Below are 25,571 nucleotides of genomic sequence, written 5' to 3' on the forward strand. Positions count from 1 at the left end.
GGGCTCCAAGAATGGCCCCTGTAACACCACTGCTCTGCGAGCGGCATTGGTTACCACTCTGCTTCCGGGTGCAATTCAAGGTGTTTGTGATCACCTTTAAAGTCCCTCATGGCATGGGCTCAGGTTACTTGAGGGATCATCTCACCCCACTGGGATTGGCTCGTACCACTAGGTCCAGCATGCTGCAGGACCCATCAGCTTAATTATTTTTGCTGGTAGAGTCCAGGAGGAGGCCCTTTTCTGGTGTTACTCCGTCTTGAACATCTTGCCCCCCCCCCATGTGAGGTTGGGCCCAACCCTCCTATGTTTTCATGAGGGCCTAAAGACATGCCTGTTGGCTTGAGACCCCAGTGGGGGAACAGTGCAGTGGAGGTGGTTGATTGAGTAATAATAGATCCCACCTCCCTCCCCAATCCACCCCCGCTCTCCCCATGTGTCTTTGGTTTTAATATTTGGTTTAAACTTTTTATGTTTTAGCTGTAAGCCGCCCAGACATGGGGGACAAGGCAATACATTTTATAAATAAAATAAAGAGAAATGTGTGAATTTGCTAACAATATTCTTCTTCTTTCAGCTGAATAAACAGCAACTACAAGTGGTGAAAGAGCGGTTCCAGGCATTTCTAAATGGAGAGACACAGATTGTGGCTGATGAAGCTTTTTGCAATGCAGTTCGAAGTTACTATGAAGTAAGTAAAACCTTTTTCTCTAGTGTATTTTTGTGTGCGGGCGCACTCATGTGTGTGTTCATTTTACATGAGCCTTTATATTAACTACTGTACCTAGTGAAAACATTTTAAATAATGTTTTTAAATTAAAAACAGTGAATCAGGGCTGTTTTCTTAAAACAAGGATTCTCTTTTAATATTTGGACTAAACAATCTCACTGCTTCTAGTATTAGGCTGATATGTGTTTGTCCAAACTTTTGGAATGAAGTCATTATCTACGATATATATCAAAGGTTGTTTCAATTATTGAAAAAAAGAATAAGGAATTATTCCTAGAGTTATCAGTTAGCAACATTCTCCTTTTGTTATTCTAACTGTTAGAATCTAACATGTGCAGCTAATGTAGATATATGGGAAGTTGTGGTAATGTGAAGGAGCCACAGATAGCATTGCTTTTTTACATGCCTGTATCCCAACCCAATATTGATTGTGAGAAACCAGTGGTGGGACTCAGTTTTTTAACAACTGGTTCTGTGGGTGTGGCTTATTTGCGGGGTGTGTGTGACTTTGTGTCATGTGACCAGGTGGGCGTGGCTTAGTGGTCATGTGACCGGGTGGGCATGGCTATGTGCATAGGGACTACTCAGAGGGCTGAAAAGTCATTTCTGACTGGTCCTCGCACTTTTGACTGGTCCTCACACTTATGACCATCCTCACATTTATGCCCGTTGCAGCATTCTTAACAACCGTGTCACTCATTTCACAACTGCTTCTCTTCACCACGGTGACAAAATAGGGCACAAAACGTAAAATGTGAGGACAGTGGTAAGTGCGAGGACTGGTCAAAAGTGCGAGGACTAGTCAAAAATAACTTTTTCAGCCCTCTGAGTAGTCCCTATGCACATAGCCATGGCCACCCGGTCACATGACCAGCTAGCCACGCCTACCCAGTCACTACCCAGAGGGCTGAAAAAAGTGATTTCTGACAGGTCCTCACACTTTTGACCAGTCCTCGCACTTATGATTGCTCATCATTTATGCCTGTTGCAGCATTCTTAACAACCATGTTACTCATTTCACAACTGCAGTGCTTCATGTGACTGAGTGGGTGTGGCCAGGTGGTCATGTGGCATTTCTTCTTTGCCCTAATGACAGTTTGCTGCAATGATCATAAGTGTGAAAAACACTCATAAGTCACTTTTTTCAGTGCCATTGTAACTGTTGTAAGTCAAGGATTACCTGTGCAAAAATACAAAAAGCTGCTTTACTTGCAAAAAGCTACCCTAAATACCAATCATTAGATTAGAAATACCTACAAACTGGAGTTGCAAATCAGACAGGGTGCCAGAGCACCTTGAGGAATTAAAATAGTTAAAATACAATAATAACTGTCAGCAGCTAATTCTTGCTCATAAAGTGAAACCCTTTAGCAGAGAGGTCATTTAAGCTCTCCAGAATGAAGCAAAGGAACAAACAGAGTATCTGTTGCTTGTTAAACCAATTACCAGAACAAATAGACACAGGAACTAGTCAGATTTCTGAAGCTGCTTCTTTTCAGGAACAGAGATTAACATTTTTCCTTCCAAACAAAGCTGAATAGGGAAAATTATCTCATCACTAAACACAAAATTAAACATCACCAAGCACAGAATTAAACTTCACCAAAAAACAGTTTTAGACCAAATGTCAGAAAGGGTATGTAAACTCATGTTTGAATGTCAATCTTTCTAGCTAGCAAATAAATCTTGCTGAATGTCACTCATCTTGGTTCCTTGTCATTAAAAGCTTCTGCTTCGTTATTCAATTATTTCTTCAAAGTGCTGATCATTGCACCCTGGCTGGAAGAACTCCAACAGGGGAGTATTTCCTCCTAACAGTGGTGTAAAAAGCTTAAACCAACCCTTCCCCTTTAAGAAAGTCAAGCAAAAAAAAAAAAAAACCTCCGAGAAGCTCTGGAATCGGAAGCGACAGTAAGTGTAGGCATACTGCCAAAATGTAATGAGGGTTAAAGAAGAGGCAGTTTATGTAAGCAGGTCACTAAAAATTAGGCTAGGAAACAAAAATTCCTTACAGGATTAACCCTGTAAAGTGGAAAAAAACAAAATATACATTTCCTATCCAATTTTTTTCCAGTTATTTTGTAATGGGACACAGACTTCTTCATGAAATCAGTGTTCTCTGAAGAACTATCCTTGTTTCTAAATTTGGGGTTTAGCAGAAGCCCTGCCCTATGAATCCTGTGCTCATCACTTTTCTCCATAGTTTGTCCATGTGTGAAGATTATATAGCTTTGGTCTGTCTTCTTCATGTCTGATAGCTAGAACAACTCCCTAGAGATGAGAGAGATGGACATATTCAGTTTGGAAATCATTCATTCATTAAAATGAACACAAAGCTTCAACACTTGTTTTTTCATATGAGAAAATGTGAGACAATTTTAATATATAGACAGGCATTATTCTACTTAGACTTTTAACAAATTATTGAAAATCTGGCATGGAGACTTGCACATTGGATCAGAGGAGTTATGCCAGTTGATGTATTCTAGCTGTTAGTAAATTGTACGGTTATGAAAGACATATAGAACCTTTTATCTTTCACATTTTATTTTGGTTTACATCTTTCTTCAAAGATGTGTTTTACCCTTTTGTTTCCTAGTGCTTTGGCCCTTTATTATAGTGTTCAAGGAATGAGCCCCTTGAGCAGGTGCTGGGATTAATGCTTTAAAATAGCTGGATCTAACGTTCAGAATACTAGGGATATGTTTGCTACACTTTCAACAAGAGGAACAGATGAGGAAAGGAAACAGGAAAGTAGGATGAGCATGTGTAGATATTTCTTGGTTCTGCATCTTTGTTCTTAGTGCTGGATTAGAACTATAGTAGCAAGACTGTGATTAAAATTCATCCTGAGAATGAAGGTCACAGGAGAGCCTGAACACTTTTCTTACCTTCCTTAGAGAATGTTATTGCACACAATAAATGGCAATATCAAATGGCTGACCTAAAGTTTGTGAGAGAATAAAAATCATCCCAGTCAATCAATAGTACCTGAATACTTGAATCTTCCAAGTAGGTAATGTATTTTTCTACCCATGTTGGTTGGGACTGAGAAGTTTATGAAAGCAAGGCAAAGTATTTAATTATTTTTGCTTTGCTTTCATAAACTTTCCAACCCTACCCCCAAAATAGAGTTTTCAGTTTGTCAGGCTGACAGATATGTACATCTGGTAATCAGGGGTCGGTTTCACTTACCTTTGCTACTAGTTCGCCCATACTTCTGCGCATGCGTAGATCGTATTTGATGATGTTCGGATGGGTGGGCGGAGCCTCCCACCGCTGCTGCTACCAGTTCGCCCGAACTGAGGCGAACCGGTAGCAACCCACCACTGCTGGTAATGTAGTAATTATTTCCATATTTGAAATGAGAAAGGGTTAGGCTCAGCAGTTAAAGATGCTGAGTTTGTCATCTGGAAAGCTGACAGCCTGGGTTCGAGACCCAAATGCTGCATGATGGGATGAGCGCCCCATTGCCCCAGCTCTTGCCAACCTAGCAATTTGAAAGCATGTAAATGCAAGTACAGATAAATACATACCACTTCAATAGGAAGGTAACAGTGTTCGGTGCGCCTTGCCGTATAGTCATACTGGCCACATGACCAAAGAAGTGTCTTCGGACAATGGTGGCTCCCTCAGCTAGGAAATGGAAATGAAGGTTATGAGATGTCTCTAGAGTCAGAAACAACTGAACAGGGAAAAGAAATGTTTACCTTTTTTCCTTTTGGAATTAGAGATGCCAGAAAACAAACTTGAAATTAACCACTTAAAATATTGTTTCCTAAATACCAAATAGGGAAGCATGACAAATAAGAAAATAAGTTGATGTGTCTGTGGATAAAAGCCAAACAGAAATAATGATACAGAAGGGTTTAATTTATACAATCTAGGGAGATGATTGAATGTGATTTTTTTAATAAGCCTCCAATGGAAAACAAATTACCTTCTCTGAATAGTCTGTAGTGACAGCAGTGATATTTACTGGTAGGAGACTGGAGGCCGAGAGTGGTAACAAAGCTTTATTCAATTTACATTTTTTATGGTGGCACTTCACTGAAGGGTAGTGTGGGAAATCAGATTCTTTTACAGGTTAGTATTCTCTTTAGAATCTAAAGAAACAGTTGTAACTGTCAAAACAAATGTTCTTATTATTTCATATTCCCCTTTGGAGGTAACATTAAGACCTCACTGAACAAGAAAGGGATTGATTAAAAAATAAATTCAATCTGGAACAGAGGATTCGGTTTGTTTCCTTTTGATTGAGACAGTCCTTAAAACATCATGGCTTAATAAATTAATGGCTTCCTCAGATTACACTGGATGTCACAAAGTCTGAAGCAATTTTGTTTACTCTGAAATAACTGCTTCCTTCAGGAGTTGGTCACACTGCCTGGTTTGCTATGGGCACCAAAATCTTTAATTTACAAATTGGATATTTTACTTTAGCAAATACAAGCTCATGGTCCAGTCCAGCATGGTTAGGACCCTGGCTTGACAAGTAGCAAGCCTGTGTTTGAGACCCATAGGGCAGGGTGAGCTCCCATCATTTGCTCCAGCTCATGCCAGGGACATGAAAGGATCCCTCAACTGGGCATCCCCTGAGCAATGGCAGTGTCACCGGCTAATCCTTTTAACCTAGAAGCGCCTCGGTGCTTCTGACATGAGTGTGATGTGATTATTTTATTAAATTTGTTTGCCACCCATCTCCACAAGGTAACAACATTAAAATGGGTTTGCCGCCCACCACCACAAGTTACAATATTAAATATATATATATATATATATATATATATATATATATATATATATGTATGTATGTATGTATGTATGTATGTATGTATGTATGTATGTATGTATCAATATATAAAATGTTTTATTGTCTTTTAAATATGTATATCTGGTAGGTTCATATGAATTGCTTTTTTTTAATTAAATGTTTCCCATCAGCATGCTTAATAAAGTCTGCCTTTTTGCTTTTCCTTTTAGAAAAAAGCTACTTTGAGGGGGAAAGGATGTTTAATTCCATATTGTATACATTTTCTCTCTTTCTTTGTCCTTCATACTTTGCAGAAGATCCTTTTATTATGGCAGCTGACAAAATCTTTATACTCTCTTTTCTTTGGAGTGGCTTTATTTCTTCAAGGAGACAGAGTAGCTTTGCACATGATTAATATATAAGCAAAGACTCCTGGGATGGTGTTGAACATATTTACTATTGCTGGTAGCATCTCTCAGCAAATGGGACTCTTCATGAGTTTGTCAAAAGGCTGACCTTTAACCATAACAGCCATTAATAAATTATCAAACAGTGAAAATACAGAGTTGATTTGGATCAGAAGTAGCATGGAATTCTACTTTGATATGGGGAACATTTAGGATAGGCAGAATATTTAGGTTTAGGGGGAACATTCAGACTATCTGCAGGACTGCTTTTCCCTAAGGACAGTTACCTGTCCTATCAGTTCAGATGCTCCTAGACCTCTCTCTTAAATATTGCCATCTGATGGGAGCTAGGAAGTGTGCCTTTTCCATGGCAGTCCTATGGCACACTCTGCCCCCGCCCTCCAACTTTCGGAGACCTCTATCCCCCTGTCCTTCTGTAAAACTTTGAAGACCCAAGCTTGGGATAAGATTGGATAACTGCACATTAGAAGTTTGACTTTGTGCCAAGTTTTTGTTGTTTGTTAATGTTTTAATGTGAAGTTTCCATTTGCTTGCTTCTATTACACTGTAAGACTGCTTTCTTCCAGACATATTTAAAGTAGGTTGTATAATTGAAATGCATTCTGTTTTCCCAGACTTGCTTTCAGGTGCTGTGACCAGTAGCCATTTTATGCTATTTCACTTTTATTGTATGAAGACTACATAGTATTAAAGGCTTAGGAAGCAAAACAGCAGTTAAGACTATACCATATATTCTGCTAAATATCTTTGCAAGTACTAGATATTTATCATAGAGTCATTATTTTTATTGCTTTAATTTTTTTTTTTTTAAAAAAACCTCTTAACAGGAGCCATCATTACGAGCCTCTATACTCTGAACAGTAAATATTTTTATAGTATTTTGTTCTTAATTTTTTGGGAAGCTGCCAAGAATCACCTTTAGTGGAAGATTTTCCTTACATTGCTTTAGTTTCTATAATGGATCTTGATATTTGAGATATACTGCAAGTGGTATAACATTGTGCATTACGTTATCAATAATATGATTATTTGTGGCTCCATTAATTCAGTTAGACTGTAAACTACAGGTAGTCCTCGATTTATGACCACAGTTGAGCCAAAAATTTCTGTTGGTAAGCAAGACATTTGTTAAGTAAATTTTACCCCATTTTACAACATTTCTTGCCATAGTTGTTAAGTGAATCAGTGTAGTTGTGAAGTTAACAACATGGTTGTTAAGTGAATCTAGCTTTTCCATTGACTTTGCTTGTCAGAAGATTGCAAAAAGGTGATCACATGACCCCGGGACACTACAACCGTCATAAATATGAGTCAATTACCAAGTGTCTGAATTTTAATCACATGATCGCAGGGATGCTGCAACAGTCATAATTGTGAAAAACGGTCAAGTCACTTTTTTCAGTGCAATTGTAACTTTGAACGGTCACTAAGTGAATTGTTGTAAGTTGAGGATTACCTGTATCTCTATAAAACAGTTTTAACTGCTAAACATCCAAACTATATTTGATGTAGAAGCAGTCTTCAATAAATGTGTTAGAAGCAGTCTTCAATAAATAAATATTTGCCTACTAATCAGCTTGTTGAACAAGACTCAGCTAAAGAAAGTTCATATCAGCAACTACACTTCATCATCATCATCATCATTTTATCCATTGTCTATCCACTGCAGGTTGAAAGCCTCTTCTGTGTTTCCAACCAAAACAGTCCTGAGCTTTCTTTTGCCAATTGGGCCCACAATACCTGCTGATATCGTCAAGCCATCTTGTTTTTGTTTTGTTTTGTTTTGTTTTTAATTTGATTTATATGCCGCCCTTCTCCGGAGACTCAGGGCGGCTTACAATGCGCTAAGCAATAAGATTCCTTTCCTGGATGCTTTTTATTGTTATATAATTTTTATTATTTTTTTTAATATTAAACATAAAAATTCAATGTCTATATGAACAGTGTGTTGTCTGAGTATAGTTGTTTTTGAAAAATAGTAATAATGATGATAATATTCATAACAATGATAATCACATAATATTTGCTTATCAATTTTAATAAATCTTCAATGTAGTCAATCATTTCCTTGTGCTTTTAAGTTTCTAACTTCTGTTTCTACTAGTTAGCCATTGATAGAACAAATCCCATGTTAAAAAGTATTCAGTTTCTTCCTTCTCCTTAATTTTAAATGTTAGCCTATCCATTTCTGCACATTATATATTTTTTTTATTGAAAAAGTTTTTCAAATACAGATTTTCCCCCCTTTCCCACCCTCCTCCCTAACCCCCCCTCCCCCTCCCCTCCCCCTGTGGCTTCTCCAGAATAAAACCCAAATTAATAACAGATTATATAATACTTTACCATCCTTTTTGCTCCACCCCCCATATGCTGACCCTTTCTTTCTAAGAATATTATTATATCCCCCTTATACTATACATTTCAAAGCAACATTCAACTGTAAAATTATATAATAAATCCTAATTTAGCAATTTCATCTATTCAGCTCATAATCTATCCATTTCCTCCTCCCCCATACATATATCTCTTAATTCAAATCTTTTACATATATTGATATAACATAACATCCTTTTCCTAAATTATTAAATAAATATTAAATATTAAAAAATTAAATTAAATATTTATTAAATATTTTTTAATAACATTTTCATCTGTAGGGATCTCTTCATTTTTCCATTGTTGTGCAAACACAATTCTAGCTGCAGTTAACACATGTAAAATTAAATACGTATTCCATTTATTATATTTTGCTGGTAGAATACCCAACAGAAATATTTCTGGCTTTAAATCTATGTGTCGCTTTACTATTTTTTTCCAATCGTGTGTATTTTTGTCCAGTATTTTTTTGCCTTTGGGTATGTCCACCATATGTGATAGTATGAACCCGGTACCCAATTTTTTTTATCAAGTGGGATCCATTCTATGACTGCCTTGATCCACCTGCCATGTTCTTCTTGCTATGTGACCAGCCCATTTCCATTTCAGTTCTTTTGCTCTCTTGATGATATCGTATCATTTGTTCTCTAATCCATGTACAGGTTTTTCTATCTTGTCTTGTAATCCTGAGCATGTATCTTTCCATGGCTCTTTGCACCACTCATAGCTTTTGTATCGATTGTGAGGTTCACCGGCATGCGTTAGAGTAGGTAGCACAACTGACCAAAAACTTTTCTCTTCAGGCATAGGAGAGATTGTTCTTGAAAATTACGCTTAGCTTGCCGAATGCCTCCCAACCACATTTAACACACCGTTCAATTTCCTTTATTGTATCATCTTCCATTGGGATCCATTGGTCAAAGTATATGTAGTTGTCTACTATGTCTAGTTCTTCTCCAGATATATACAAAACATATTTCTTTAGTGAATTTATTAAACATAACCTGGCTCTTTTTCAAGTTTATTTTTAAGCTAAATGGTTCTCCTGCTTCGTGCAGCTCTTATGTCTCTTCTGGATCTTGTGAGAAGAGAACAACATTATCTGCAAAACTTAAGTGATTTAAATATGCACCGTTGATTTTTTATTCCATCTTTTGCCCAGTCTAGTTTGCGAAATACTTCTTCAAGGCAGACTGAGAAAAGGATAGGTGATATTGTATCATCTTGTTGTACACTCAGCTAGACTTACATTGGCAGAATAAATTGGACTATAGTTGTGTGTGTACATGCATGCAGTTGTGTCTTCAAGTCAGTTTTTGACTCCTAATGCTGCCTGAAGCAGTCACAGGTTTTTTGGCAATTTTTTTATCATCACTAACGTTCTTATTAAAAGTTAATATTCCAAAATAGAAGACTGCTTGTCCATTTTCCTTCTTATTTTTCCCCCTACTGTTTTCAAGAATCCCATTCATGTCATCTCTCCATTTCTCAAGTGCAGGCATGGCCAAGTTCTGATGTTTCACTACTTCTTAATGTTCATTTGTTCCTTATCAGCCATTGAATAGTGACCGAAAGAAACAGAAAGATCTGTCTTTAGCATTGTTGGTAAGATTCGAAGTGAAAGTGAATGGATGACATTTATAACAGCACGAAGTTGTGGGCTGTTGCAAGGACGAAATAGGTTGACAACATCCCTGCCAATGAGACCCCAAAACTGCTGATTAGTACTGTGCACAATGTCAGAAGAGTCCATTAAAGCGACAATTGCCACCTCTCAAAGAAAAAGGCACCCTGTCATCCGTGCTGGGGAGCCTTCTTCAAAGGTAACTTTCTAAAGAAGTAGTAATAAAATTTAAGCAGTACTTAGAATACGTTCCTTTTCTCTGCAGAGCAAGGAACAATCAAAGTAGCTAGGGAGGAGAAATTCCAGAGAAAAGTATGCTTTTAAGGCTTTCTAGAATAAAATGTGGTAATTGTTCTAATAAGTGTATTAATCACTTGTGTATGTAATCAATATTTCATTAACTATTACCTGCTACATGGTTGAAAATTAACAGTCTTATTGAAAGGATATTTCTACAGAGTTACATACGCAGAATAACATTTGCATTATATTGCAGTTTAGACCATCTTGGTCAGCCACCCTGTTTACTATTAGCATAGGTCTGCAACTTTTCTGAATGTTTTGTTAATGTTAAAAAACATACAGTTGTTCTGTATTCCATAAGCTTATATCGTTTTGCAGTGTATTGTAACTGAAATAATGCTTTGTATTAGATATTACTAATACCTTTCTGGAACCAGATTTGGATATAAAAACTTGTGCTCTACTCATCACTACTCATGGTGACATTATAACTATTATCTTAGGGGGGTATTCTTTCAAATCTTAATATTTATAATATGTCTATGACTTGAAAAATGGAAGGTCAACCCTAAGTATTGACATTCAGAGCACATTATGCACAAAGGACGAAACGGGAGGAACTGGGTATTACTGGTGAGCTCTGGTGTTAGAAAAAATATATTTGTCACCCTGCAGAACCAGATCTATTTTTGAAAGTTCTGAATCGCTTGATATTTCTTCTACAAAAATCCCCCAAAAAACAAAAAGGAAAAACAGGTTTAGAACAAACTGAAGGGCTGATAGAAAGATAATTTTTGATGCTCTTCAGCTTGAGTTGTGACTAATTGAGAGAGCAGTCTAAAACAGTCTAGTAGCATGTATTTATTCTTGAAAGCTTAGCATTTCTAAGGTACTTAGATGCTTTTGCCTCTACTTATAGCTTTTCCCAATTTATTTAGTGTATTGGTTATGTAATTAGAATATATTTTCTTTAATTAAAAAACCCTGCCCCCTTTTTTTCAAATAAGCATTAAAAGTCTGATAGGGTTACTGGGGAATCCTAACTAATTGATTTCTAGGAAGAGGCATTGGAGTTCCAATTCATCCTGGCAAATTTGGAGTTCTAAATGTTTTATCTTTTAATCTAAGAGCTGTAGTGTGAGATTACAAGATAGCGGTCCCCATGGAATTCAACCCTGTAAGTGTTTTATTTTAATGCATCATAAAAGAGTAAAATAATAACTTAGATTTGTTTAGGTATTTTGGTTTTCTCCTCTGTAATAATAGGAACCATTACCCCTTATAGAGTTGGAAAAATTGATCAATTTCTTGCAAGGGAGTATCACATTCTGACTTGCTACTGTACTATTATCTCAGGAGAGTCCAATTTCTTTTATCTCTGCCTCAGTGAGATCACTGTTGGGTGACTGCAAAAATGAGTCCATCTGACTGATTACATGCTTCATTTTGATTCCATTCTTTCAATCTGTAGTTTCAGTCTGTTATGCCCTTTGAGAACCGATTGCTTTGATCTGGGATAAAACTCACCTTGAGAAGTAACTACCAAACATAAGTATGTCCAACATCAATTAGAAAACATGATTTTTTAAAAAAGAAAAAAGAAAAAAAAAGAAAACATGATTTGCATGTACATTTAATCTTGGTCTGCTTTAAAAGAGTACGTATCCTAGCATAGAACCTGTGGTTGTTAGATATTTATCATCAGTGTCAGCAAAAGTAAAGTTTACATCTCTTCAAGTTAAGTTTAACTATTAGTGACCTCATGGATATATCCATGAAATTTTCTTGCCAGCAATATGGAAGTGGTCTGGTATTGCCTTCTTCTGGAATGATAATGACTTTTTTCCCCCAGTCTAGTTTGTCATAAATCAGGTGTTTGGTAAATAGAATTTACAGATCCAAATGTAGTCATGAATTACAACCTTGCTAATTAGTAAATCTCAAATAAAAAACAGAATAGTCCAGGGGTGAAATGCTACCGGTTCGGGCAAACCGGTAGTGGTGGTGGTGCGTGGTTTGGAGAACCGGTAGAAGCAGCAGAGTGAAGCTCCACCCACCCGCCTGGACGTCATTACTTCCTGGTTTTAACCAGGAAGTAACCTGTTTTTGACTTTCTGCGCATGCGCAGAAGACTTTGTGCATGTGCAGAGGGTCCAAAATTGCACATGATGCGTGCGCATGGGCGGAGTGCGTCTGCGCGCGCTTCCGAACCAGTAGGGAAGGTAAGTACATTTCACCCTGGAGTAGTCTGATTTACTAATCTGTTTTGGGGTTTTTTTTGGCAGTGCCTTATTGGTACTCTCAGTTTTAAATGCCTTTTTCTTCTTTCCTTTCTCTCTGTCATTTTCTTCCTCCCTCCCTCCCCCTCTCTCCGTCACAAAGCTTATTGTTACCAGTATAATCTGTAGAAAATTCTTACATGAAGACAAAATATTTAAATTATAATTTTAGTTTGTACAAACCATTGAGCTGCTAAATATTTAATATTTTGCTAAATGTTAATGGCTCATAAAAGAAGATGTAATATAAATAATATTTGTCTGGATGGCTATTAACATTATATCAAGCTTGATATATAATTAAGATGTCAAGCTTTCATAAACAAATTTACAAACTCTGAAGGGATTAATCTGTAGCCCAAATGTTTGTTAATCTTTTCCATTCAGCTGGCTTTCATGCCTAAATTTAGTCTCCTGATTTCTAGACCACTACCTTAATCACTACACCAAACTGGCTCTCCATCCGCTATTTTATCATCTTTCTCAGTCTTCCTCTTAATAATACTTGTAATATTGGGTTAAGATCACTATTATTGTTGTTGAATGATTTGAGGTAGTTCCTACAGTTGATGTGGTTTTCAAAGAAAAAGAGAACAGCAACAGTTCACAATAATATAACAAGGAGACCTCACACATAAAAGCCTAAAATCGTGATGGCGAACCTATGGCATGCGTGCCAGAGGTGGCATACAGCACCTTCTCCATAGTGTAGAAATGGGAGGTGCCAGTCTGGGTATTCCTTGCTCTAGCTCTATGTCCTGAGCTGAAAAGTTCTGAAGATCCGCCTCCCTGGTGACGTCTCTTCAGTTTTTTTCAGCTCAGCACAGCTCATGGTTGCAAAGTTTTAGCTCCTGAGCTTTGAGCCAGTTTAAATAATTTCTTTTTTCCCTGGATTTTCTTTCTTTTTACTTTCTTTTTATTTTGGAAGCTGCTTTCTCCTCGTTGCTTGCAGGTACTGTTTAAAGGGAAGCTCTCCGGTTTTGGATTGAGCGTGGGGGGGGTGGCTGTTGTTCTCCCCTCAATCTCCCTTATCGTGTGGGCGGCTGTGAGGGGCTAGCCGGCTGGCTTTCGCCCCGGTCCCTCCAAAAATTCTTCGGAAGCCTCTCAGGCTTCACAGACAGCCGCGGGAGCCGCGCGCGCCATTTTGAAGGGCCGCGGCCTCCCTTTGATCACCGCTCGTCAGCTGGGAGGCGGAGCGGCATTTTTGGGCCTTATTTGCCGGTTTGAGGCCTTCTCTATTTGCTGCAGCCGCACCAGCCGGAATTGGCTGGTGGTTTGGAAGAAGGTGCCTTGGCTGAGGAGTGTGGGCCGGGCGCTGGGCCACGCTACTCCCTGGCGGGCAATGGCGGCCTGTAAGTCGCGGCGGCCTTCGTCCCCGCGCATTTTTTGGCGCGAATTAGTCCAGCCGGCTGTGATCCCCTGGCAACCTTTGAATACAGAGCTGGTGTTTTTTTCTTTCCTTGGGAGGCAGAGGAGAGAGTGGATTTCTGACCAGCGCAACTTTATCTGCGGGTTTGCTTGGCGGCCTGATCTGGTATTGCTTCTGATTATAGAGAGAGCCTTTCTTTGAACTGGGCAGTTGAGGAGCGGCCATTTTGAGACCTGGGAGCCATTTTGTATTTTTGTTTTTTTTGTTTTTTGCAGAGTCTTTGGAATTTGGTTTCCTGTGACTGCCATCTGACTTACCATCATGGGGGATGCTGACAGGCAACCATCTTTCTCTGCTGAGGGCTCCTGGTCACCTCTACCTGATAGGGGTAGGGCCTCTAGGCCACGAACTGCCAGCCTTGCTGCAGCCAATAAAATTAAGGCCAAGGCTAGAGCTCGCCCCGGGCGTTCCAAGGCTGAGGAAAAGTCAGCTCAAGTTAGGCACCGTGCTTTGGACAGAGAATTTGCAAAGGCCGCTGCCATTAATATGGCTGCTGATCCCCCTCAAGCCACTGTGCCTGCGCTTCAGCCATCAGTTCAGCCTGTGGAAGATTCTGTCCCTCAGACTGTCCATTCTCCTACCTTGGCTGGGCCATCCAGGGCATGGTCTCCAGAATTGCAGGCCGAGCCCCAGCAATGTCCAGGGCCTTCTGGTACCAACAAACGCCCTGAAGCCACCTATACCCCCACAGCGGCTGGCCTTCGCCAGGATGAAGGGGGGGAGCAGGAGGTTCAGAATTCCATGAAGTCTTGGGTGGAGCAGGCTATTAGGCAGGGCATTGCAGAAGGGATGCAGCTTCAGTCACAGATGTTTGCCCAAATGTATGCCCTTAGACCTGAGGTGGAGTCCCAGGGATATCTTGCCCCTTCTGAGGATTACCTTGGACAGGTCTCTCCTTCCCCTTCTGAACCTGTTGACTATGCAGAAGATTATCTGGAGGAGGGAGAGATTTCGGATGGGGATCAGATCCAACCATCCAGGCCCGCTTTCAAAGGTTTATTTAATCCAGCCCTTTTGAAACCACTTCTGATTAAGGCCAGGGCCACTGCTCGATTGGGTCCTGACCCAGCACTCTCTGGTACCCTGGGTGCTGGAGAGCAGGATGATTATCTTTTCACAGAACAGGCGGTGGAGGCAGATACTATTCCTATCCCGGGAATGTTTCTGGACATGATCCGTAGACAGTGGGCGACTCCAGCTCTTCCCTCCAGGGCCTCAGGGCTGGACAACCAGTTGTTTACGGTGGATGCGGACATGATCAACTTGCTGGAGGTTCCAAAGGTGGACACTCCGGTGGCGGCTCTCACCTCTTCTTCTGTTTTACCACCTGATGCAGAGGACGCCTTAAAGGCAGAAGATAGGCGAGAGGAGACGGCACTTCGTCGTGCGCACCAGGCGGACGCCTGGGCTGTAAGAGCTTCCTCGGCAGCATCCTTTCTCACCAGAGCGTCGGTCAGATGGCTTCGCCAGCTACAAGGCCATTTGGCACCAGATGATGTTCGGGCCCACCAAGACCTTTCTAAGATTCTGGCTGCAGCTGAATACACGGCGGACGCTACCTTAGCAGCTGCCAGGTTCTCTGCCAGGGCCATGGCTTCGTCTGTCACCGCTAGACGTATGCTATGGCTACGCCATTGGCGTATGGACGGGAAGAACAAGTGGAAGTTGGCTTCCGCTCCCTTTGAAGGGGGGTTTCTTTTTGGACAAGCTTTAGATCCCCTACTTATCGAGACTAGGGATAAAAGGAAGGTACTCCCGTCCCAGAGCAGGCGAACGGATTTCCGTTCATCCCCTTACTATAGGCGGCCCTCCTTCCGCCAGGGGGGAGCTGGGCCAAGCTTTCCCCGTCAGCAACGGCCCTTTCACTCCTCCAGACCTAATTATCAGGCAGATAGATCAGCCTTTTCCCGGGGTCGCCAACAGTCATCCAACAAGCCCTTTAGGGGCTCCGGTGGCAGAGGGGCCAGGAGATCTAAGTGACTATCCGTCACTGGATCCTCTTGGGGGCAGGCTCGGCCTGTTTGCAGACCGCTGGGACGACCTCACTACAGACAATTGGGTGAGGGAGACAGTAAGAGCAGGGCTCTCCCTCGAATTCCTTTCATCCCCTCCGAGGCGTTTCCTCCACTGCCCCGTTTCTGGAGACCCGCTCAGGCGGGAACTCATGGAATCGGCTATCCAGCATTTGCTGGATATCCGGGCCATCCAGCCGGTTCCACGGGGGCAGTGGGGGCGAGGGTTCTATTCCATCCTATTTGTCATCCCAAAGGCCTCGGGAGGGTGGAGGGCAATTCTAAATTTGAAGGGCCTCAACGAGTTTATCGTTTACAGGAGGTTCAAAATGCACTCCCTGCATTCCATTTTAGCCGGGATCAGGGAGGGAGACTTCCTAGCCTCCATAGATTTGACCGAAGCCTACCTCCACATCCCAATTCGGCCGGAGCATCGTCAATACCTGAGGTTTTGCTATTCAGGCCGTCACTTTCAATATCTTGCCCTGCCGTTCGGGCTGGCCTCCGCCCCCCGGACGTTTACCAAGATTCTCTCTGCCTTGGCGGCGTATCTCAGGTCTCTTCCCATCAGAATTCAGTGTTACCTCGACGATCTGCTCATTCAAGGGTCCTCCCAGCGGCGAGCGGAACAGGACTTGGCCACGACAATACAGGTATTGAGGGACCACGGGTTCTCGGTGAATCTGGCAAAGTGTCATCTCGTACCGTCTACAAGGTTAGTTCACCTGGGGGCCCTGATAGACACGATAGCGGGGCAGGTCTTCTTGTCCCCGGACAGACAGGACAGTATCAGGGCGCTGATTCAGTCCATTCAGGGATCCCAGACAGTTCAGGTAGCCCAGCTATCCCAATTGTTGGGGAAAATGATTTCTTGTATGAACATAGTTCCCTGGGCCAGGTTCCATGCGAGACCACTACAGTGGTTCTTGCTCCCCTTTCAGAAGGCAGGAACGAGCTCATCCAAGATGAGGGTTCAGGTTCCCCCACGGGTCCTACGATCCCTGACCTGGTGGACGTCGGGGGCCATCCGGAAGGGGTGCTTCTTCAGGGAACCCCGCAGGGTGATAGTAACGTCGGATGCCAGTCTGACGGGCTGGGGGGGGCCATTGCGGGTCTCAGGTGGCCCAGGGCCGCTGGTCCTGCCAGGATCTATTCCATCAGATCAATTGGTTGGAGCTCCGGGCTGCCCGTCTGTCTCTTCAGACCTTTCTACCGCAGGTGAGGGGGCAGCATGTGCTTCTTCTCACAGACAATACGACGACGAAAGCCCATATCAACAGGCAAGGGGGAACTCGTTCCGGGCCTCTAATGCGAGAGGCGGAGACCCTCTGTCTTTGGGCAGAGACTCACCTTTTGTCCCTGACGGCGGACTACATCGCAGGGACGGACAACGTAGAAGCCAACTGGCTGAGCCGAGCCATTGTGGATCCCTCGGAGTGGAGGCTCCATCCCAACTTGTTTGCGGAGATAGTCGACCGGTTCAGCCGCCCGGTAGTGGACCTCTTCGCCTCCCCAGCGAACGCACAACTCCACCTTTTCTTCTCCCGGTTTCCTGCCCCAGGAGCGGCGGGGGTGGACGCTCTGCGGACCCCGTGGCCCAGGGGCCTCCTTTACGCATTCCCTCCCCTACCCCTGGTCCCGGCCGTCATTCGGAAGTTGATACTGGAGGGGGCGGAACTGGTTTTAGTGGCTCCTTATTGGCCCAGACGCCCTTGGTTCGCCGACCTGGTCGACCTGTCGGTCGCCACTCCCTGGCGGATTCCCCCGGACAGAGTCGCGCTCAGCCAGGGCCCGGTTCAGCATCCGGACCCACAGAGACTGCAGTTAGCCGCTTGGAGGTTGAGCGGGGCCTCTTGAGACGGGAGAACTTTCCGACCAGGGTCATCAGGACTATGCAGGCGGCCAGGCGGCCCTCCACCACGCGAATATATGAGGCAACGTGGAACAGGTTTGCCGGGTGGTGTGCCTCCAGACAGTTGAGCCCGACTTCAGCATCGGTGGTGGAGGTGCTGGAGTTCCTGCAGGACGGGTTGGACATGGGACTTTCCACTAACACTCTACGGCGACAGGTGGCTGCGCTAGGCACTGTCTTGACATTTGGGAGGTGGGGCTCCCTTGCTAACCATCCGAGGGTAAAGATCTTTCTGCGTGGGGCGACTAATTTAAGACCGCCGCCCCTTCACCGTTATCCCACTTGGGATCTCGCTAAGGTTCTTCAGGCTTTGACTAAGACACCTTTCGAACCGTTGAGGGAGACTAGTCTCCGCCTCCTTTCGTGTAAGGTTGCTTTCCTTGTGGCCGTCACGTCTGCCCGACGGATCTCAGAGTTGGCGGCTTTATCGGTGCGGAAAGACCTCTGTATTTTTCATCCCAACAGGGTGGTTCTGCGGCTGGACCCTGCCTTCCTTCCTAAGGTCAACTCATTGTTCCACCGAGCACAGGAGTTGATCCTGCCAGACTTCTGTTCTCGGCCTCGGCACGCCTTGGAGCAGAGCTGGCACACCTTGGATGTGAAGAGGGCCCTCCGTATTTACATTTTTAGAACCTCTTCTTTCCGGAAGACGGAGGCTCTCTTTGTCTCTTTTCAGCCGTCGACTCTTGGCCACAGGGTGACCTCCTCCACGGTGGGACGCTGGATTAGGACGTGCATCTCATCTGCATATGAGCTTCAGGCTCTCCCGGTGCCTTCAGGGATAACGGCCCACTCCACCCGCAGTGCTGCCACGACTGCGGCCTGGTCTACTCAGGCATCAGTGGAAGACATTTGTAGGGCGGCCACATGGACTTCTCCCACTCCCTTCATCCGTCACTATAGACTTGACTCCTTCGCTTCGGCGGAGGCGGCCTTTGGGAGAAGGGTTCTGCAGCGGGTTCATGAAGATCCGGGGTCGTCGGCCCAGGACAGCTCCCTCCCTTAGGGCTGGTCAGTCTTTGGTATATCCCAGACTGGCACCTCCCATTTCTACACTATGGAGAAGGGACGTTGGTCTTACCGTGATACGTTCCTTCTCGTAGTGTAAAATGGGAGGTGCCAGCCCCACCCTGCTTGAGGCTGCCTGGACCGGCTCCCTTGGTGGAGCATGTTGTTTCTATCTTTCAGTCTGCGTACATTGGCTTGAACTGCGTACCATTCGCTTTCGCTTCGCTGGCAAAACTGAAGAGACGTCACCAGGGAGGCGGATCTTCAGAACTTTTCAGCTCAGGACATAGAGCTAGAGCAAGGAATACCCAGACTGGCACCTCCCATTTTACACTACGAGAAGGAACGTATCACGGTAAGACCAACGTCCCCTCTCTGATGGCATGCAAGCCGTCACCCCAGTTCAGCTCCATTGTGCATGTGCACATGCCTCCCACCGACCAGCTGGTCTTTGGGTCTCTGTCGTGCATGCGCGGGGACCAGGTGCATGCAAGGGGCTCCCCACACGCATTGAATTTTGGGGGTTTGTGTGCATAGACCTAAAGCTACTTTTATTAGGACAGCTTTAGTCACGGAATCTTGCAAAGGGTGAATGAGTCAGTCCTTCAAGACAAGACCAGACTAGGAACCCAAAGTTATGAATTACCAATACTACTTTTATTATAGGGTTGAAGTAACAGAAATTTACAAATTTTAAAGTGCTTCCCTTCTTCCTTATCTTCATGTCTGAATCATTTTCATAAACATGTTTTTAGTCCAGGCTCAAGCCTCATTCAACTTTGGCAACAGCTCTCTCCATCAAGGTTATCCTCTATATTCAGTGCAGGTCTACAACAATTCAGACAATTACTAGATGGCAGCAAAATTATACAGAAACTGAAATCTAAAGAAAACTGCAGCCTAGATTGGTAGCCCTAGTTTTAACGTCATCTGCCAGTTTGCCATTTTAACCCTCCAATTATTAAGCAATTAAAATTTATGCATTAAAATGATATGGATAGGAAATGAAAATCAAGAGTCTTTCAGCTGATGCTTCCGGTTGGCGCCGTCGTCGTCGCTAGACGGTCTCTTTAAGACCGCCAGCCCCACCGCCCATAAAGAGCCGCTTCTACAGCTGAGAGGCGGCTTGAAAAACTCCATGTTCCTGAGGAAACGTGAGGAGAGCCGGCGAGATAAAGTAGAGCCCCGTGCGAAGCCCCCAGATTGTCTTATTTGCTTCTGGGGAGGAAGCAGGGTGAGGCTCCCTATCCAGCTCACCGAGGCTCCGGACTCCGGGGACAACTCTGCATCCAGCAGAGCCAGATGACGCGACCAACATAACCAGCGAAATCCAAGAGAATTATTAAAAATAAACAGGGTGGAATCTGGACTTGAAACTTAAAACTGCAAGTATTTGTATTAGCCCTGTTATTGAATTTAAGAACGGAGAAAAAGTGAAAGTTTGCTAAAATGGCGTCCGGCTTCAGCGGTAGGAAAAAAGCTGAAAGTGAAAGTGGATTTGCCTGAGTGTTTTAATATGCTACAAAGTATTTAAAGCAACAGCGCTGGCTAGAAGAAAAGGGAAAAGTTTTTTTTTTAAGTGATTTTGATCTGTTCCTTCTCTCTTAGAGACTTGATCAAAGCTGGGGAAATTTCTGAGAGGATTCTGTGGTGAAAAGGGAGGGAAGACTTCCTTCTTAGAAAGAATCAGACTGCGTGGCAGAATGGCTTCAAAGCAGACAAAGCCAGCCACTAAAGCTGCAGGGGGGGGCTCCCCCACTCATAAGTCACAAGAGCAGCTATTAAGTTTGCAGACTCAGAGCCAAGCACAGGAGACTGGTTTTAAAGATTTGAAGGAATTTATTGCTGTGGCTCTGATGAATCAAAATGAAGTTTTGGACCAGAAATTTGAAAAATCTCAACAGGAAATTAAGGAGGTGGTTCAAGAAAAGTATGACAAGATGAAGTGTGACATATTGACAGTTGTGACTGGCTTGTCAGAAGTAGTTGTTCAAATTGATAAAAAAGTGGAAGAACTTAGTTCAGAAGTAGAATCTAAAATGAAGGAAGCTGATTATAAAATAAAATTTCTAATGTTGACAATAAAATGCAAAGGATTGAAAATGAAGTGACAATGATGCAATTTAGATTCATGGAGTTTGCTGTAAGATTGAGAGGAATAAAAGAAAACAACAGAAAGGACTTGAGAAGGGTTTGTGCTGATGCTCTGGCTGTGATGCTAAAAGCTAACCCCGAGGAGATTTTGTGCAAGATGGGTGGCAAGGGAAAGGCAATTGCCTAGAGATGTGGTGATCTACTTTACAGATAGAAGAATAAGAAATGATATCTTGCAAAAGTCTTTTGTTTCTACTATTCAAGTGGATGGAAGGGAGATTGGGATTTACAAAGAGTTGCCGCCTAAGATGCTAAGAGATAGAAAGGATTTTGGATTTTTGGTGACTGAATTAAAGAAACAACAAATTCATTTGGGACACTCCAGTTGGCATAATATTGAGGTATCAAGGGGAGAGATATCGATTAAATACTGTTGAAAAAGCGGAAGAATTTTACTTCAATGTTTTTAAAACTGGTGCAACATCTCCACATACATCCTCAGTGATAGGCACAGAGCAGGGCGATAAAGAGAAGCAATTTGAACAAGAGCTTAAAGAGCAGCGGAAACAGATGGAGGTGGAGGCAATGGAAACTCAAGGAGCAACAGGGTTTTTTTTGGATGAAACGTTGCTGGATCTTCCTTTAGAGGCTATAGGTGGACCACCCAAAAATACAAGAGAAGTGGCAGTGGATCTCGAGTTGATGTTGTATAAAGCTAAAGATCAGCGTATAACTCGAGCGGCTTATAAACAAATTCTAGAGAAACAACAACAGCAGAGGTCTAAGCCACTACAAGATAAGAAGGGAGCTAATGGTAAAACACAAAAATCCGAAGCTATGGGAGGAGCTAAGCCAAAGACTACCAGTTTGGAACAGAAACTTCAGCAAATGCTCTTAACGCTTCAGGAGACTACAAATGACAATTAAGTTTTTAACTTGGAATGTGAATGGATTGAACTCACCTCAGAAAAGAAGGAAAATATTTCATTATCTGAGACAATTTAATAATGATGTTATTTGTTTACAAGAAACTCATATTAGAATACAAGATCAAAAATATTTGATAAATTCTAGATTAGGAGCACAGTTTATAGCCTCAAATCTGGAGAAAAAGAATGGTGTAGTGATTTATATAAATAAAAGTTTGCCAGCTAAAATTATAGAAGCAGATGATTGTGGAAGATATATAGTAATTGAACTTTATACATATAATGATCCAATTTTGGTGATTGGAATTTACGCTCCTAATCAGCAACAAGAAAATTTTTACAAAATATTGTACTCTAAAATATTACAATGGGACTATAGATCTATTTTACTTATGGGAGATTGGAATGGAGTAATAGATCCCAAAAAAGATAAAAAGAGTTTGGCAAAGTCATGTGTTAAATTACCACAGATCTTTTTTGATAAGAAAGAAGATTTGGAATTGAAAGATATATGGAGAGTGCATAACCCAAAAGAACTGGACTTTACTTTTTTCTCAGATAGACATAGATCCTTCTCTAGGATTGATTTTATTCTACTTACGTCTGATTTACTTCTAAAAACAAAGAAAACAAAGATATTTCCGAGGACTTTAACTGACCATAGCCCGGTATGGATAGAAATAGAAATGGGAAAGAATGAGAGAAGATCGTGGAGAGTAAATGAAAATTTGTTTAGATATGAAAAGAATGTAAATGAACTCAAAAAACAAATGAAGGAATTTTTTGAAATGAATTTGAACAAGGGTACCCCTATTGAAATTGTTTGGGACGCGAGTAAGGCGTATATGCGGAGGGTACTGATCTACATGAATTCTAAACATAAATCAAATCGACAAAGGAAAAGATTAGAACTGGAAGGAGAGATAAAGAAAAAAGAACAGTTTCTCATAAAAAATCCAACAGATGAAAAACTACAAGGAATTATAAAACTTTTAAAAGATCAATTTCAAATGCTCATAGCGGAACAAGCAGCAACTAATTTACAATTTGCAAAACATAATACATTTTGCAACGCTAATGAACCGGGCAGGTGGTTGGCTTACACACTGAGGAAGCAGCAGAGTACTCGGACTCTTGGCAGTATTGAGTATGGAGGGAAGGAAGTTTTTCAACAAAGACTAATCAAAGAAGCCTTCTTAAATTATTATACCAAACTATATGCCAAAGATGATATGCAGAATGAACTTATAAATAAATATCTAGAAGAAAGGAGAGTTACGAAAATTTCTAGTGATCAAAAGGAAAGAACCAGTCAACCAATAACAGCTGAGGAGATTGTTGTGGCTATTAAACAACTGAAAACAGCTAAAGCTCCAGGGACGGATGGATTAACTGCGGTGTATTATAAAACTTTACAAGTAGAAATGATTGAACATCTTAAAGACTTATTTTGTAGCATACAACAAGGGGGTAAAATACCCCCTTCATGGAAAGCAGCTTTTGTTTCATTGATACCGAAAGAGGAAGTAGGTTCTACAAAACCGGAAAATTTTAGACCAATATCTCTCCTGAATACGGATTATAAATTTTTTGCAAAAGTATTAGCCAACAGATTAATGCCAGTTATCCAAGAGGTGATTCATCATGATCAAGCAGGATTTATAGAAGGCAGATACATGAAGGATAATGTGAGGCAAATTATAGATTTATTGGAATATCTTGAGAAGAATAAACAGATCTCTGCAGTGCTGGTGTTTTTGGATGCGGAGAAGGTCTTTGATCGAGTGAATTGGAACTTTCTATTAAAGACTTTAAGAAAGATGGATTTTGGGGATCAGTTTGTGCAGGCGGTTTCAGCAATCTATCAAGACCTATTGCTGAGCACATTGTAAGCCGCCCTGAGTCTTCGGAGAAGGGCGGCATATAAATCAAATTAAAAATAAAAAAAAATAAAATAAAGAGCAAACAGCACAAATTATTATTAATGGAAGCTTAACTACAAACTTCAGTATAGAAAAAGGTACAAGACAAGGTTGTCCGTTATCCCCATTATTGTTTATCTTAACTCTAGAAGTCTTGTTGAACACAATACGGGACTCGAGTACTTTGAATGGAATAGTTATAAGGCAAGAGGATTACAGAAGAAGGGCATTTGCAGACGATCTGGTTGTTACCCTAACACGGCCGATGGAATCAATAATCCAGATGAAAGACATTATAGAAGAATATGTCATGGTATCAGGATTTAGACTGAATCAGAAAAAAACCAAGATGATAGTTAAAAACATGACAGAAGATCAAAAGAAGGAACTTGAAAGGAAGGCAGGCTTTGAAATAGTACCAAAGGTGAGATATCTAGGAGTCCAAGTTGCAGATTCAAATATAAAACTGTTTCAAAATAATTATGAGGTGTTGTGGCGAAAGGATATGGAAACTTGGAAAAAACTGCAGTTGTCCTTACTTGAAAGAATAGCAGCAGTTAAAATGAATGTTCTACCTAGATTTTTATCTTTGTTTCAAATGATTCCGGTGCTTAAAAGTGATAAACAGCTGATGGAATGGCAAAAAGGAATGAATAAGTTTGTTTGGAATGAGAAAAAGCCGAGAGTTAAACTGAAAATTATGCAAGATGTTCGTGAAAGGGGTGGCCTTAAACTTCCAAACCTACGGCTGTATTATGAAGCAGCAGCGTTGACACAAGCAAGTGATTGGTTTGGAAGGACAAAGAATGGAATACTGAATATAGAAAGTCATGATCTTGAACTTGGTTGGCATGCATATTTGTTCTAGGAAAATAAAGTGGATAAAGTATTCAACAGCCATATATTTAAAAACTCCTTGATGAGAGTATGGAAGAAGCACCAGTTCAAATGGGATTATAAAATACCGTTGTGGTTGGATCTTGGTCATATTATAAGGAATACAAATATAAAGTCACTCGGGAGGGGGGTTATATAAAGAAGTACTTTTTAATGATGGGGGCAGATGGCAACTAAAGACACTAAATACACTGTTGGAAGAAGGGATTAATTTAACTTGGTTACAGTATAATCAACTTCAATTGAGATGAAGAGAAGATCAAAAAACTGGTTTAATGTTGCATGAAGAAGAATTGGTAAGACAGATAAAAGAGAAAGGCCCAATGCATATCAAGAGGGTTTATAACATTTTGTTAGAAAGAGATTCAAAAAGTGAATTGGTTAAAGATTGTATGATTAAATGGGCGCAAAACTTTGCAGAACCAGTTATGATGGAAACGTGGGAAAAAATATGGGTTCAGAATGTTAAATTTACGCAGTCACAGAATTTGAGGGAAAATTTTTACAAAATGTTTTATAGGTGGCATCTAGAGCCTAAGAAATTGTCGTGTATGTATCCTAATGTTCAACCAAAATGCTGGAGATGTGATTGTTTAGATGCTACATATTATCATATATGGTGGACTTGCAAGAAAGTGAAGGCTTTCTGGATAAAAATTTGGTGGGTTATGCAAAATGTTTTGAAGAAAAAACTCCAATTTTCTCCTCAATTGTTTTTATTGGGCATAGTTAAGGACTTTTCAATGGGTGAAACAAAATTGATATTGTATATGGTGACAGCAGCTAGGTTACTGATTGGTCAATATTGGAAAAGGGATGTTATGCCTACTATTGAAGAATGGACTTTGAAGGTGGCCAGTTTTGCAGAAATGGCGAAGATATCAGCATACTTAAAAGACCGGACTCAAGAGACCTATGCACGGGAGTGGAAGAAATGG

At 41.6% G+C, this 25,571-nt stretch overlaps 1 protein-coding gene across 5 annotated transcripts in view; it reads left to right on the forward strand.

The window, feature by feature from the left end:
* CADPS2 (calcium dependent secretion activator 2) overlaps positions 1-25,571 on the forward strand; it is a 369,911-nt gene that overhangs the window by 70,807 nt on the left and 273,533 nt on the right. For all 5 annotated transcript variants that reach the window (XM_070947809.1, XM_070947812.1, XM_070947808.1 and 2 more), the window contains exon 2: positions 575-688. In XM_070947809.1, the coding sequence (XP_070803910.1) occupies positions 575-688 (114 nt within the window). The remainder of the gene's footprint in view (positions 1-574; positions 689-25,571) is intronic.

The sequence above is a fragment of the Pituophis catenifer genome, unplaced genomic scaffold (assembly GCF_029215685.1).
Source record: "Pituophis catenifer annectens isolate HBS135680 unplaced genomic scaffold, rPitCat1.0.hap2 SCAF_7, whole genome shotgun sequence".
Taxonomy (NCBI): Eukaryota; Metazoa; Chordata; class Lepidosauria; order Squamata; family Colubridae; genus Pituophis; species Pituophis catenifer.